The sequence below is a fragment of the Rhinatrema bivittatum genome, chromosome 8, assembly GCF_901001135.1.
Source record: "Rhinatrema bivittatum chromosome 8, aRhiBiv1.1, whole genome shotgun sequence".
NCBI lineage: Eukaryota > Metazoa > Chordata > Amphibia > Gymnophiona > Rhinatrematidae > Rhinatrema > Rhinatrema bivittatum.
In genome coordinates this window covers 206,609,354-206,622,251 of record NC_042622.1, presented here as the reverse complement: position 1 = coordinate 206,622,251, position 12,898 = coordinate 206,609,354, and the positions used below count along the sequence as shown (strand labels likewise).

Sequence of the window (12,898 nt, the reverse complement as noted above, 5' to 3'; positions counted from 1 at the left end):
ATGGCGCCGGCTGACCCCTGGATCCCCTTCCCCCGCACGTGTGGGGTCAGGACGAATAAGCAGATCAGCTGGCGCCCCCATCTTCATTGGTGTGGGGCAGGAGCGAGGGAGGTTCGCTGCTGCCCTTTTTCAGCTCACAGCTGGGGGGGGGGAGGGGGCATGCAGGGGATGGTTGCATCTCCCAGGGACCTGGGGAAGAAATTAGGAATGACAGGAGCGATTTTTGTTTTTTCACGAGTTGGGCTTAATTGTTTTTCACTTTTTTTTTTTTTTTTTAAATTTCTGTGCCAGGTGCAGATTGCCTGGAGACTTTTTCTTAGCTCCTGAGAGCCAGCAGGGATTTTGGCCAGGGGGCGCAGGGGCTTGCATCCCCTCTAAGCAGGATGGCCCTGGGAAGCACAGCAGGCAAAGATTTTCCATGCCCTGAGCTACTGCTTGCCAAGGCTCAGAGCTGCTTTGCCTGCATGCATTTAAGTGCAAGGCGGCTCATTACCATATCTGCCTGTGACCACTTTGGGTGCTGGCAGATAACACACGGATGTTTGTGATAAGCGCAAATTCCCACACTTTGCTTGCATTTATTTCCTGCACAATAAGGAGCTTTCCCATGTGCAAACTTCTTATCACAGCTTGACATATTTGCATAAAAGTCAGGTCCTGGGGCTAGCCTTGTGCCTCAGTGGCATCTCCAAAGGATGCTGTGGAGGCAGCGTTCACAGCCCCTGGTGGAGAGAGGGAACTGCCAGGGTAAGGGAATGAGGGAGAAGAGCTTGCAGAGTGAAGGATACGAGAGTGACGCAGTAGATCGGGGCCTTGATCAACCGAATAAAGATTTTTGAGTTTTGCAGGAAGACATTGGGTTGAAGGTTTTGCAGTCCAAAGACTTCATGAAGAATTCCATTTTCCCTAGGCTGCCAACAATCTGATCGTCCTCAGTCGGGAAGATGCAGGAGCAGAGAAGATTTTCCAGAACAATGGGATCAACCTCCTGCTTCAGCTGATGGACTCCAAGGATACAGAAATGGTTCTGGCAGCAGTGAGGACACTCGCAGGCATGTGCAGTGGGCACAAAGCACGGGTAAGCAGGCATCTCTCAGGCATGTGCAGCGGGTACAAGGCAGGGGTAAGCAGGCATCTCTCAGGCATGTGCAGTGGGTACAAGGCACGGGTAAGCAGGCATCTCTCAGGCATGTGCAGCGGGTACAAGGCAGGGGTAAGCAGGCATCTCTCAGGCATGTGCAGCGGGTACAAGGCAGGGGTAAGCAGGCATCTCTCAGGCATGTGCAGCGGGTACAAGGCGGGTAAGCAGGCATCTCTCAGGCATGTGCAGCGGGTACAAGGCAGGGGTAAGCAGGCATCTCTCAGGCATGTGCAGCGGGTACAAGGCAGGGGTAAGCAGGCATCTCTCAGGCATGTGCAGCAGGTACAAGGCAGGGGTAAGCAGGCCTCTCTCAGGCATGTGCAGCAGGTACAAGGCAGGGGTAAGCAGGCATCTCTCAGGCATGTGCAGCGGGCACAAAGCACGGGTAAGCAGGCATCTCTCAGGCATGTGCAGCGGGTACAAGGCAGGAGTAAGCAGGCATCTCTCAGGCATGTGCAGCGGGTACAAGGCAGGGGTAAGCAGGCATCTCTCAGGCATGTGCAGCGGGTACAAGGCAGGAGTAAGCAGGCATCTCTCAGGCATGTGCAGCGGGCACAAAGCACGGGTAAGCAGGCATCTCTCTGGCATGTGCAGCGGGCACAAAGCACGGGTAAGCAGGCATCTCTCAGGCATGTGCAGCGGGTACAAGGCAGGAGTAAGCAGGCATCTCTCAGGCATGTGCAGCGGGTACAAGGCAGGGGTAAGCAGGCATCTCCCAGGCATGTGCAGCGGGTACAAGGCAGGAGTAAGCAGGCATCTCTCAGGCATGTGCAGCAGGTACAAGGCAGGGGTAAGCAGGCATCTCTCAGGCATGTGTAGCGGGCACAAAGCACGGGTAAGCAGGCATCTCTCAGGCATGTGCAGCGGGCACAAGGCAGGGGTAAGCAGGCATCTCTCAGGCATGTGCAGCGGGTACAAGGCAGGGGTAAGCAGGCCTCTCTCAGGCATGTGCAGCAGGTACAAGGCAGGGGTAAGCAGGCATCTCTCAGGCATGTGCAGCGGGTACAAGGCAGGGGTAAGCAGGCCTCTCTCAAGCATGTGCAGCAGGTACAAGGCAGGGGTAAATATGTGCAGTGGGTACAAGGCAGGGGTAAGCAGGCCTCTCTCAGGCATGTGCAGCAGGTACAAGGCAGGGGTAAGCAGGCATCTCTCAGGCATGTGCAGCAGGTACAAGGCAGGGGTAAGCAGGCATCTCTCAGGCATGTGCAGCAGGTACAAGGCAGAGGTAAGCAGGCATCTCTCAGGCATGTGCAGCGGGTACAAGGCAGGGGTAAGCAGGCATCTCTCAGGCATGTGCAGCAGGTACAAGGCAGGGGTAAGCAGGTATCTCTCAGACATGTGCAGCGGGTACAAGGCAGGGGTAAGCAGGCATCTCTCAGGTATGACTTTGTGATCCAGTTCTTTTTGCATTTTTATCTAGTTTATAGCGTCCGATGGTCTGGGAAAACAAGTACAAGGTTGTAGCACAAATGTCATGTTACAAAGGGAGCAAAATAATGACTTCTTGTGTGACATGTCAAAAAGTGTTTCACTGAGACTAAGGGCCTATGAGTACCCACATCAGGGAACAAATAAGAGCCTGGCTCTATTGTCAAGCTTTTAATGCTCAAAGATGGTAAATTTATTTCGTAAACTGCCTGGCATCACCTCAAATGCTGTAAGTGCTGCTACAAACTAACATAACATCCTTGTTGCTGGATTACCTGTCCTCTGAGTTTGCTATGTTGTTAGCAGAGCTTGTCAATGTGTAGGGTCTGTCGGGGGCTAAGTTAGAATGTGGTTTTTGCTGCTGTTCTAAATTATTGAGAAGCTGCAATTAACCTGTTTATGTGATGCTATTCTAATACGCTGTAAAGTGCTTTAGGTGAATCTCAAATTCACAAAGGCAGGCAATATGTAAATAAATAACGTATTATTTTAGCGAATATACTGCTAATATATATTACATTAATTTTCTCTTCCAGAGATAGCAGACTTAAACCATAAGATTCACAGACACGGGTCTCCTTATAGCAAATGTCTCTGTTTCCATTCCCCCCACTCTCCTGAGTACATGTCTGCTGGGAATAGATCTTGATCATCAAGAAATTGATCATCAATGCTCTCAGTTTGTGAATACCATTGAAAGATATCTTGTTTCTTCCTTTCTTTTTATATTTTTCTTATCTGTTTTAAAAAATATGTATTCCAAGATGCAATCCTGAAATCAAATAGCAAAGACATAAAACGCTCTCCCCACCAAAAAAAAAAAAAAAGAGAGAATAATAATCAACAAGAAAAAGTATCTTCAAATCCATCCTTTCCAACAAAGTTCACAATGAGAGAGACACTGGGGGAAAGCTGCCCTGAAGGTAACAAAAGAGAAAACACATCCGTTCTCAAATAAAGAAATAAGTGAGTAAGATTAGGCGGGTTTGCCACAGGACTGAAGCATAATCCACAGAAATTGCAATTAACAAATATAAATGTATTAATAAAGGTGTAGGAGTGCTCACGCAACGGTTTCCTTCTACATGTTGAATCTCATCCTGTAGGAAGACTGAAAACTGATCTGGGTCAAAAAAAATCCCTCTTTTTTTCTCCCTATTCTTTATCAAATGTTTGCATGGATATTTTAAGGAAAAAGGAACGACTCTATGTACTGGGGGCAATTTTCGCTCAGTGTGTGATAAATGCACCCTGGTAATTTGTGCTACTCGTGTCATATGGGTAGCATCAGCCCTGTCCTGGTTTGCGAGTGCCAGGTTCAATATTTCATCCTTGTGTGCCACTTCTGTTTCTAGTTACATCAGGGAATACCTCCTAAAGGAAGTCCAGAGCACCTGTGCTCAGAGCAGTAGCAAGGGCTGAAAGGCCCCAGCTGACACTGAGCTGACTGTGGAAGAGAGAAGCACCCATAATGCAGGTTTCTTCTCCCTCTAGGCCGCTGCTATTCTGCACTTGGTGGGACTTGACAAGATTGGTAGAATTATGGCTGTGGACCATGAAGAAATCGCACTGGCTACTTGTAACCTGTTCCAGACTATCGTAGATTCTTTGTCCGGGGAGGACAAGAAAGATCATGGAAGGGAAGAAGCCTTGGTGTTGGGTAAGTAACGGCAGTCTAAATGTTGTTATTAACCAGGTCTCTTGAGATCATGTGAACAGAGGTGAACTTTATCATTTCTGTAACCACTTATTAGTAAAGTAGACTCTGTTTCGATTCTGATACCTTTTATTGGTCCAATTTAAGGATAATCCAGAGGTGTTGAACTCTCAAGATCACACGTATCCCTTCTTCGGATTTTAGTCCAGAGAGCCCATGAATGCATGCTATGTTTTGCATTGGATAACAGTGAGGAGATCACAGGAATAAACCCAGGATTGTAAAACAGCCAAGCAGGGTGTCTACAGAAAGACTTTACAAAAATAAATTGTTAGGCTTTAAAGGTAAATGAATAAAAAAAAAAAACAACAGCTACAAAGGTTAAGAGTGTGCAACAAGCATGAACATTGTTAAAAAATACCATCTTAGAAGCACAGTCCAGATGTATTCCACGCATTAAGAATGGTGGTTGGAAGGTCAAACGTTTGCTGGCATGGCTAAAAAGTGAGGTGAAAGAGGCTATTTTAGCTGATATTTTCTCCCCCTAGATCTCTGCCATTTTGAAATTTTATTCGCCTGGTCATTCTCTCAGATCATTCAAAAATTGGAAGAAGGATCCATCAGAAGAAAGTAGGATAAAGGATAAGCATTGACAAGTTAATTGTAAGACATTGATAAGACAGGGTAAGAGAGAATTTGAAAAGAAGTTGGCCATAGAGTCAAAAATCTCATAATAAAAACTTTTAAAAATATATCCGAAGCAGAAAGCCTGCAAGGGAGTCGGTTGGACCATTAGATGATTGAGGGGTTAAAGGAGCACTTAGGGAAGATAAGGCCATTGTGGAAGGACTAAACAAATTCTTTGTTTTGGTGTTTACTGAAGAGGATGTTGGGGAGACACCTGCTCTGGGGACGATTTAGATGAATTGAACCAAATCATGGTGAACCTGGAAGATGTGGTAGGCCAGATTGACAAACTGAAGAGTAGTAAATCACCTGAACCAGATGGTATACATCCCGAGGTTCTGAAAGAATTAAAAAATGAAATTGCAGACTTATTTCAATTAATTTGTAACCTATCATTAAAATCATTCATTATACCTGAAGACTGGAAAGTGGACTGTTGTGGTCCCGGGCCGGGCCCCAGGACCTTCACTCACCTCTGCCCCGGCCTGGGCCGCTGGCACCTCGTTCGGGCCTGCTCAGTCCTCCGACGCGACACTCTCCCCTCGAGGGAGACGCCGGCGTCCTGCCGCGAATAACCCCATCCCCTACGCGTGCGCGCACCGGAGCTCCTAACTTAAAGGGACCAGCGCAGGAAACTCCAGCACCACCCTCCAACTGATGTCAGACGCTGCAGGGTATTTAAATCCTGCAGCCACACTCCTACTTCGCCTTGCAACGAGGTTGACTCTTTGGAGTGACTAGTTGTGCTTCCTGTTCCCGGTTCCTGCTTCTTCTCGACATCTGATTCCTGGCTCCTGACCTTGCTTCGTTCTCCGACTCCGGCTTCTGCTTCCGTCCCTGGCTTTGGCATCTGGCTCCTGACCTTGGCTTGCTCCTGGACTTCGGCTTCGTCTCTTCCACTGCCGCAGGTATTTGTTGGTCATCTGCCCGGAGGGTTCTCCTAAGTCCCAGCGGCTCGGGTCCTCACGGGTTCCTCCCGGGGGGACCACGGGCTTCCAAGGGTGAAGTCTCTTCTGACCTCTTGGGCGCCATCTCTTCATTGGATTACCTCGGCAGGCTGCTCTTCTGATCCTTGGTCGCATAAGCTCTACTTAAGACCAAGAGGTCCGGGTCCCTACGGGCTCCTCCTGGGGAGACCTCGGGTTTCCAGTGGTGAAGCCGTCTCTGAAGCCTCTTCTCAGCGCCGGCTGCTACACCCACTGTGGGCATCCGCAGCCACAGCCTGCCCAAGGGTCCACGATCCTAACAGTTTATAAGGCCATGGACCCGGGGGACCTCTCGACCTTGAAGGCCATCCCGGGAATCGCACGAAGGTTGCAGCAGCAGCAAACTTGCCTCGACTCGCTGGTGGCAACTGTGCAGAGGTTAACGGACCGGGTGGAAGGAGCCGCCGCTTCCAGTCCCTCTGCCGGTAGCCATAAGAACATAAGAAAATGCCATACTGGGTCAGACCAAGGGTCCATCAAGCCCAGCATCCTGTTTCCAACAGTGGCCAATCCAGGCCATAAGAACCTGGCAAGTACCCAAAAACTAAGTCTATTCCACGTTACCATTGCTAATGGAGGTGGCTATTCTCTAAGTGAACTTAATAGCAGGTAATGGACTTCTCCTCCAAGAACTTAACCAATCCCTTTTTAAACACAGCCATCCCTAATACCGGGCCCTCTGTGCCCATACAGATGCCAGCACCTTCGTGGTACTCAGGGGACGTGAAAATGTGTCGCGAATTCTTGAACCAATGTTATATCCACTTCAATCTGCTGCCAGCGCAATTTCCCACAGACCAGATCAAAACAAGTTACATTATTTCCCTGTTGGATGGGAGGCCCTTGGCTTGGGCTTCTTCCCTATGGGAGCGTCAGGATCCCCGCTTAGCCACCTTGGTTCAGTTTGTCAAGTTCTTCCGACGGATCTATGATGAGCCCTCCCGCGGACCCACGGTTGCGTCCAGCTATGGCAGGGTAAGCGCCCCTTGGCGGAGTACGCCGTGAAGTTCCAGACCCTAGCTGCCGAGCTGAACTGGAGAAGCGATAGCCTGCATGGCATATTCTTGAGGGGCTCTCTCCACGACTTCAGGACGAATTGGCAGCCAGAGATCTCATGGACGACCTGAATGATCTTATTGACCTGGTTGGCCGTGTGGACCGCCGCATCCAACGCCAGTTCCGGGAGAGGAGACCCGCTCGGGGATTTGGGGGCCCCGGAACCACACCACCTTGAACCAGGCATTCTCCTCCTGCCTCCTCGGGGCCACATGATGCGGAACCCATGCAGTTGGGCCGGGGGCCTATTTCCCAAGAGGAGAGGAGAAGGTGCTGGGCCCAGGGCCTGTGTTTATATTGCGGGGGCAAGGAGCACTTTCTTGCCCGCTGTCACGAACGCCCGGGAAACGCTCGGATCTAGAATCAGTCGGTGAGTTAACTCTAGGTAACATCACCTCTGCCTCCCCGTGTACCGTACTGGAACTTCGACACCCTAGCCCTTTATCCTACGGGACCTGGTACAGCAACTCCAGCTTGGGGTCCAACCACAGAAACCCCACTTTTCTGTGGTTGGACCCACAGTATCTTCGATCCAGTATCTTCGATCCAGGGATTTTATAACATGCGTGCGGCTGCCCGCGCATGTTATAAAATCAGGCGTAGATTTGTGCGCGCCGCATTGCATGCACAAATCTACGCCCGCGCGTAGCTATTAAAATCGGCCCAATGTTAGGTTCTGTCTTAGGAGTTACCACCCAGGAAAGAGATCTAGGCGTCATAGTGGATAATACATTTAAATCGTCAGCTCAGTGTGCTGTGGCAATCAAAAAAGCAAACAGAATGTTAGGAATTATTAAGAAGGGAATGGCAAATAAAATAGTGGATGTCATAATACCTCTGTAACGCTCCATGGTGAGACCACACCTTGAATACTGTGTACAGTTCTGGTCGCCGCAATAGTAGCTTGAGATCTTTTTAATCTTTGGATGCTATGCCAGATACTTGTGACTTGGATTGGCCACTGTTGGAAGCAGAATGCTGGCCTTAATGGCATATCTTATTTTCTTGTATTCTCTAAATAGGGTTTTAAAAGTTTTTTATTATAAAAATTCTACTTCTGAGCTTGTGAACAAAAAAAAAATCATTCAAAATTGTTAATTTATTGTTGCGATTGAGAACCCAGCTAGGCTGGGAAACCCCCACAGGAACATTCCCGGGTTACAGGACAAGAGAGAACTAAGCTAGGGAATCTTCAGCCTATACCAGCCACCTCCCCCGCAGGTTGAGCCCTTGGGTTCTGGCAGCCAGCTTGGACTGAAGCTAGTGCTGGACTGGAGACTGGAGCCGAGGCAAGGCTGGAACCAAAGGCAGCTGGAGTCTGGAACTGGATGCAGGAAGGCGTGGCACTCTGAAGCAGACTAAGGACCCTGGAACAGGCTGGGACACTGGAACTGGCTGGAACCTGGAACAGGCTGGAACCTGGAACATTGGAGTAGGCTGGGACATGGAGCAGGACAGGATAAATAAGACAAAGAATAGACCAGACAGGTAACACAAAAGGCCTAGGGAGGCCACAGAACAAGGCAAAAGCAGAAGGCTTAGTAAAGCCACAGAGCCAAACTTGGAACAAGAAGGCTTAGGAAAACTAGAACGCATTCAGAGACGTGGGGCCAAGCAGGGAGCTGAGCAGTCTCTATGACAAGGCCTTGAGCATACACAGAAGAAGCAGGGTTAAATAGGCTGGGCCCTGCTGAGTCATAAGGTCACAGAAACTGTAGTTGGAGAGAGGGTAGGAGCAGCTCCCCGAAGACCTCTGGTGGTTGGGAGGCTGTACAACAGGCAGAATCACAACATTTATCTTATTGTACTGTTTTTCGTCATCACCTATTTCCAGTACTGGTGACCCAATTTTCCTTAAATTTGGCACACTGACAGGTCCTGAGACTCTGACCATCTTCACCAAGCTTCAGAAAATGTTGACCTCCTTTGGATGATGTGTGAAGTGGCTGAAAATTATAACTGCAATTTATTTATTTAGCATTTTTCTATACCGACTTTCCAATAACAAAATTATTGATCAATTCGGTTTACATTTTAAACAATAACAACAATGACAAGTAAATGTCTTACAATGAACAGGTCGAATTAACTTGGATTAAGATATATGGGGGTAATAACATAATTAAGATATATGGGGGTAATAACATAATTAACATGAGCGGTGCCTAATATAGGCTAGAGGTTGGGTTTTGATAATAGACTGCCGAAGATAATAGACTGCCAAAGATAATAGACTGTCAAAGATAATAGACTGCCAAAGATCATGTGATTTCTAGAGAAGATCTATATAGTTCTCTAGCGTGTTACCACTGAGGGGATATTGGCAGGGATATTTCGCAGGTTGATGTTATGGGAAAGCTTGGTTGAATAACCAAGTCTTGAGTCTTTTTTTAAATGTAGTGGAGCATTGCAGTGATCTGAGCTCTGATGGGAGAGAGTTCCAGAGTTTAGGCCCAGCTGTGGAGAAAGCTCTTTTACTTAATGCTGACTTCATCGGTGGAATTTGAAGGTTGTTTTTGAAGGCTTGTCTCACTGGTCTGGAAGATGTGTGGGGTTGGAGAGGGAATGTGAGCTCGAGTGGTGCCAGGTTGTGTATTGCCTTGTGGGTTACTGAGAACACTTTGAATAGTATTCTGAATTTGACGGGAAGCCAGTGTAGGCTTTTTAAGATGGGTGAGATGTGGTCTCTTTTGTTGGACTTGGTTAAGATCCTCGCTGCAGCGTTCTGCAGCATCTGTAGCGGTTTTATGGCGTTGGCAGGGAGACCCAGTAGAAGTGAGTTGCAGTAATCTATTTTCGTGAGAATGATTGCTTGTAGAACTAATCGGAAGTCTTTGAAATGTAGGAGTGGTCTCAGTCTTTTTAAGACTTGTAATTTGAAGAATCCATCCTTTACGATGTTATTTATGAGTGATCTGTAATTCATTTGGTTATCAAGTATAACTCCTAGATTTCTGACTTGTGGGGTTATTGTTAATTGAGTTGACAAGATGGTACTTGGAAGTGTGTAGGTTCCATTTTGAAAAATGAGGAGATATTCTGTTTTGTTTTGATTAAGGATCAAGTTGAGGCTAGTGAGTAAGTTGTTGATGGCTTGTTGGCAAGAGTTCCAGAAGTCCAGAGTTTTTTGGAGAGATTCAGTAATTGGAATCAGTATCTGAACATCGTCTGCATATAAGTAGTGGACGAGATTCAGGTTGATGAGGAGCTGGCAGAGTGGCAGAAGGTAAATATTGAATAAGGTTGGAGAGAGTGATGATCCTTGTGGGACTCCTAAGTTGCAGGTGACTGGTTGAGATTCTTCCTTGTTGATCTTGACCTTATACTGTCTGTTCTGTAGGAACGATTTGAACCAGTTGAGGGCCTCATCTCTGATGCCAATTTCTGCCAGGCGATCTATTAATGTGTTGTGATTGACCGTGTCAAAAGCTGCTGTTAGATCTAGGAGGATGAGAAGACACGGTTGTCTGTTTTCAAGATTAAGTAATATAGAGTCCGTTAATGAGATTAGGAGGGTTTCGGTGCTTCGAGATTGGCGGAAACCGAACTGCGATGGGGAAAGAATGTTGTGGTCGTTTAGGTATTCTGTTAGTTGTTTGTTTGCAACTCGTTCCAAGATTTTTGCGATGAATGGTAGATTAGCTATTAGTCGAAAATTGGCTGGGTTTTCAGGAGAAAGATTAGGTTTTTTTATGAGTGGTTTTATGATTGCCATTTTTAGTGGGTCAGGTACAATCCCGTGAGAGAAGGAGCAATTTATGATTTGTGCGATGGGTTTGGATATGATTTTAGCACAAGAGATGAGGAGATTGGTGGGTATGGTATCCTGAGGGTGAGAAGAAGGTTTGAGCTTTTTTAGGATATTTTCGATCTCTAAGGATGAGGTCGGTTCGAATTCCTTAAGGCTAGCCTTTTGTGATGAGACTGCAGCTCGAGGTATTACTGGCGTAGTGTAATTATTATTGTTATTATTAATGGACTGAGTTAGTAGATTTGGTATCTTGTTTTTGAAGTAGGTTGCCAGTTCTTCTGCTTTGCTTGCTGCTTTATCATCTGGTATGGATGTTTAATAGAGAAGTTTATCTGTGCGTGTGACGATGATTAGTTAGGGCCCATGAATCGAAGCCATGGAAAAGAGGTGGCTTAAAATAATGTAAAGGATCAACAGAGTAGAAAAATGGCCTTATTTGTATTTTATTTATTTAAAAGATTTGTTACCCACCCTTCAAAGTTCAGGGCGGGGTACAATAAAACATCCATAATAGTGTGGTCCCACAAATGTACAAATGACTTTAAAAATATTGTCAGAAAACATAAACTAATTCTCAAAATGTTGCATAAGTTCTTTTGACACTGCCATATATGCCTTCTGGAATAGGAAGGTTTTTAGGCCTTGTTGAAAAATATTGCTTCTCTAGTTGTCCTTATCCCCAGTGAGTTCCATAGACTAGTCCCAGCAGTTAAGAAGACTTGCTCAAATAATTCGTTGAGGAAGGCAAGTTTTAGAGATTGGATATCCAGAAGACCTTGATGAGAAGATCTGAGAGAATGACCAGATGAAATAAAATTTCAAAAAGGCAGAGATTCAGGGGAGGAAATATCGTTTAGCAGAGAATGAATTATGAGAGCCTTATTTCTATTGTATTGGGTAACCGACGGGGAGCCAGAGAAGGGATTGCAGTGCTGGCATGCTGTGATTACACACAGGGCTGTTGGTTAAGAGACGCGCAGCAGAATTTTGAATTATTTGAAGGGGACAAGTAGTGCAAGCCGGGAGACAGTGAATAGAGAGTTACAATAGTCTAGAACAGAGAAAGAAGAGATTGAAGAACGGTGCAAAAATCAGGAGGGTACAACAGAAGCTTGAGGTGATGAAGTAGACACAACTTAAAGAAAGAAGTTTGGACAAGTGCTTTCATGTGATGCTGCATTGATAAGGATGGATCAATGAGAACACCAAGGTTCTGTACATTTGTTTCAAATGGCAATCTCTTGGTTTTTGAAAGTTATCCTATCGAAGATGGGAAATCAAGAAAGAAGGATCATTTCTGTTTTATTGATATTCAAGGCAAGCTTATTATGTTGTAGCCAAGAATGAATGGAAGAAAGGCACAGTGAGAGTAATTGTTCTGTAAGGGACCACGTGGATTTCAAGGGGAAAAAGAATTGTATATCATCTGCATAATGTTTAAAGTGTACCCCAAGGCTTGCAAGGAAGCGGCAGAGAGGAGTCAGAAAGATGTTGAATACAGCCATTGACAAAGCCAAGCCTTGGGGTGCACCAGAAGGTAGAGGTGTCCAGGAGAATGCATTTGAATCAAAACACAATTCATTGGCAATGGTTAGTTAGATAAGAAGTGAACCAGGAAAGGACTGTAGCAGTTGTACCGTGTCAAATGCAGAAGAAATAGCAAGCAAGATGAGAACAAAAGAAGTATCGCTATCAAACCCATATCACACCATATCAAAACTAGAAAGGAGAAGTATTTCAGTGCTCTGATGTTTCCGAAAACCAAATTGATATTGATCCAAAGAAGAGTATGAGTCAATGAAATTAGTGAATTATTGCAATACAGCATTTCTAAAATCTTGGCTAAGTATGAGAGAGAGGAGATAGTTTGATATTTGCATGGTATCAGCTGTTGCTTTTTTTTTGTATTGGATAAGAACATAAGAAATTGCCATGCTGGGTCAGACCAAGGGTCCATCAAGCCCAGCATCCTGTTTCCAACAGAGGCCAAACCAGGCCACAAGAACCTGGCAATTATCCAAACACTAAGAAGATCCCATGCTACTGACGCAATTAATAGCAGTGGCTATTCCCTAAGTAAAATTGATTAATAGCCATTAATGGACTTCTCCTCCAAGAACTTATCCAAACCTTTTTTGAACCCAGCTACACTAACTGCACTAACCACATCCTCTGGCAACAAATTCCAGAGC

The 12,898-nt window shown here is 46.2% G+C and overlaps 1 protein-coding gene across 2 annotated transcripts in view; it reads left to right on the top strand.

The window, feature by feature from the left end:
- Positions 1–12,898, top strand: part of UNC45B (unc-45 myosin chaperone B) — a 108,773-nt gene that overhangs the window by 26,353 nt on the left and 69,522 nt on the right. For both annotated transcript variants that reach the window (XM_029612781.1, XM_029612782.1), the window contains exons 6-7: positions 911–1,078; positions 4,064–4,229. In XM_029612781.1, the coding sequence (XP_029468641.1) occupies positions 911–1,078; positions 4,064–4,229 (334 nt within the window). The remainder of the gene's footprint in view (positions 1–910; positions 1,079–4,063; positions 4,230–12,898) is intronic.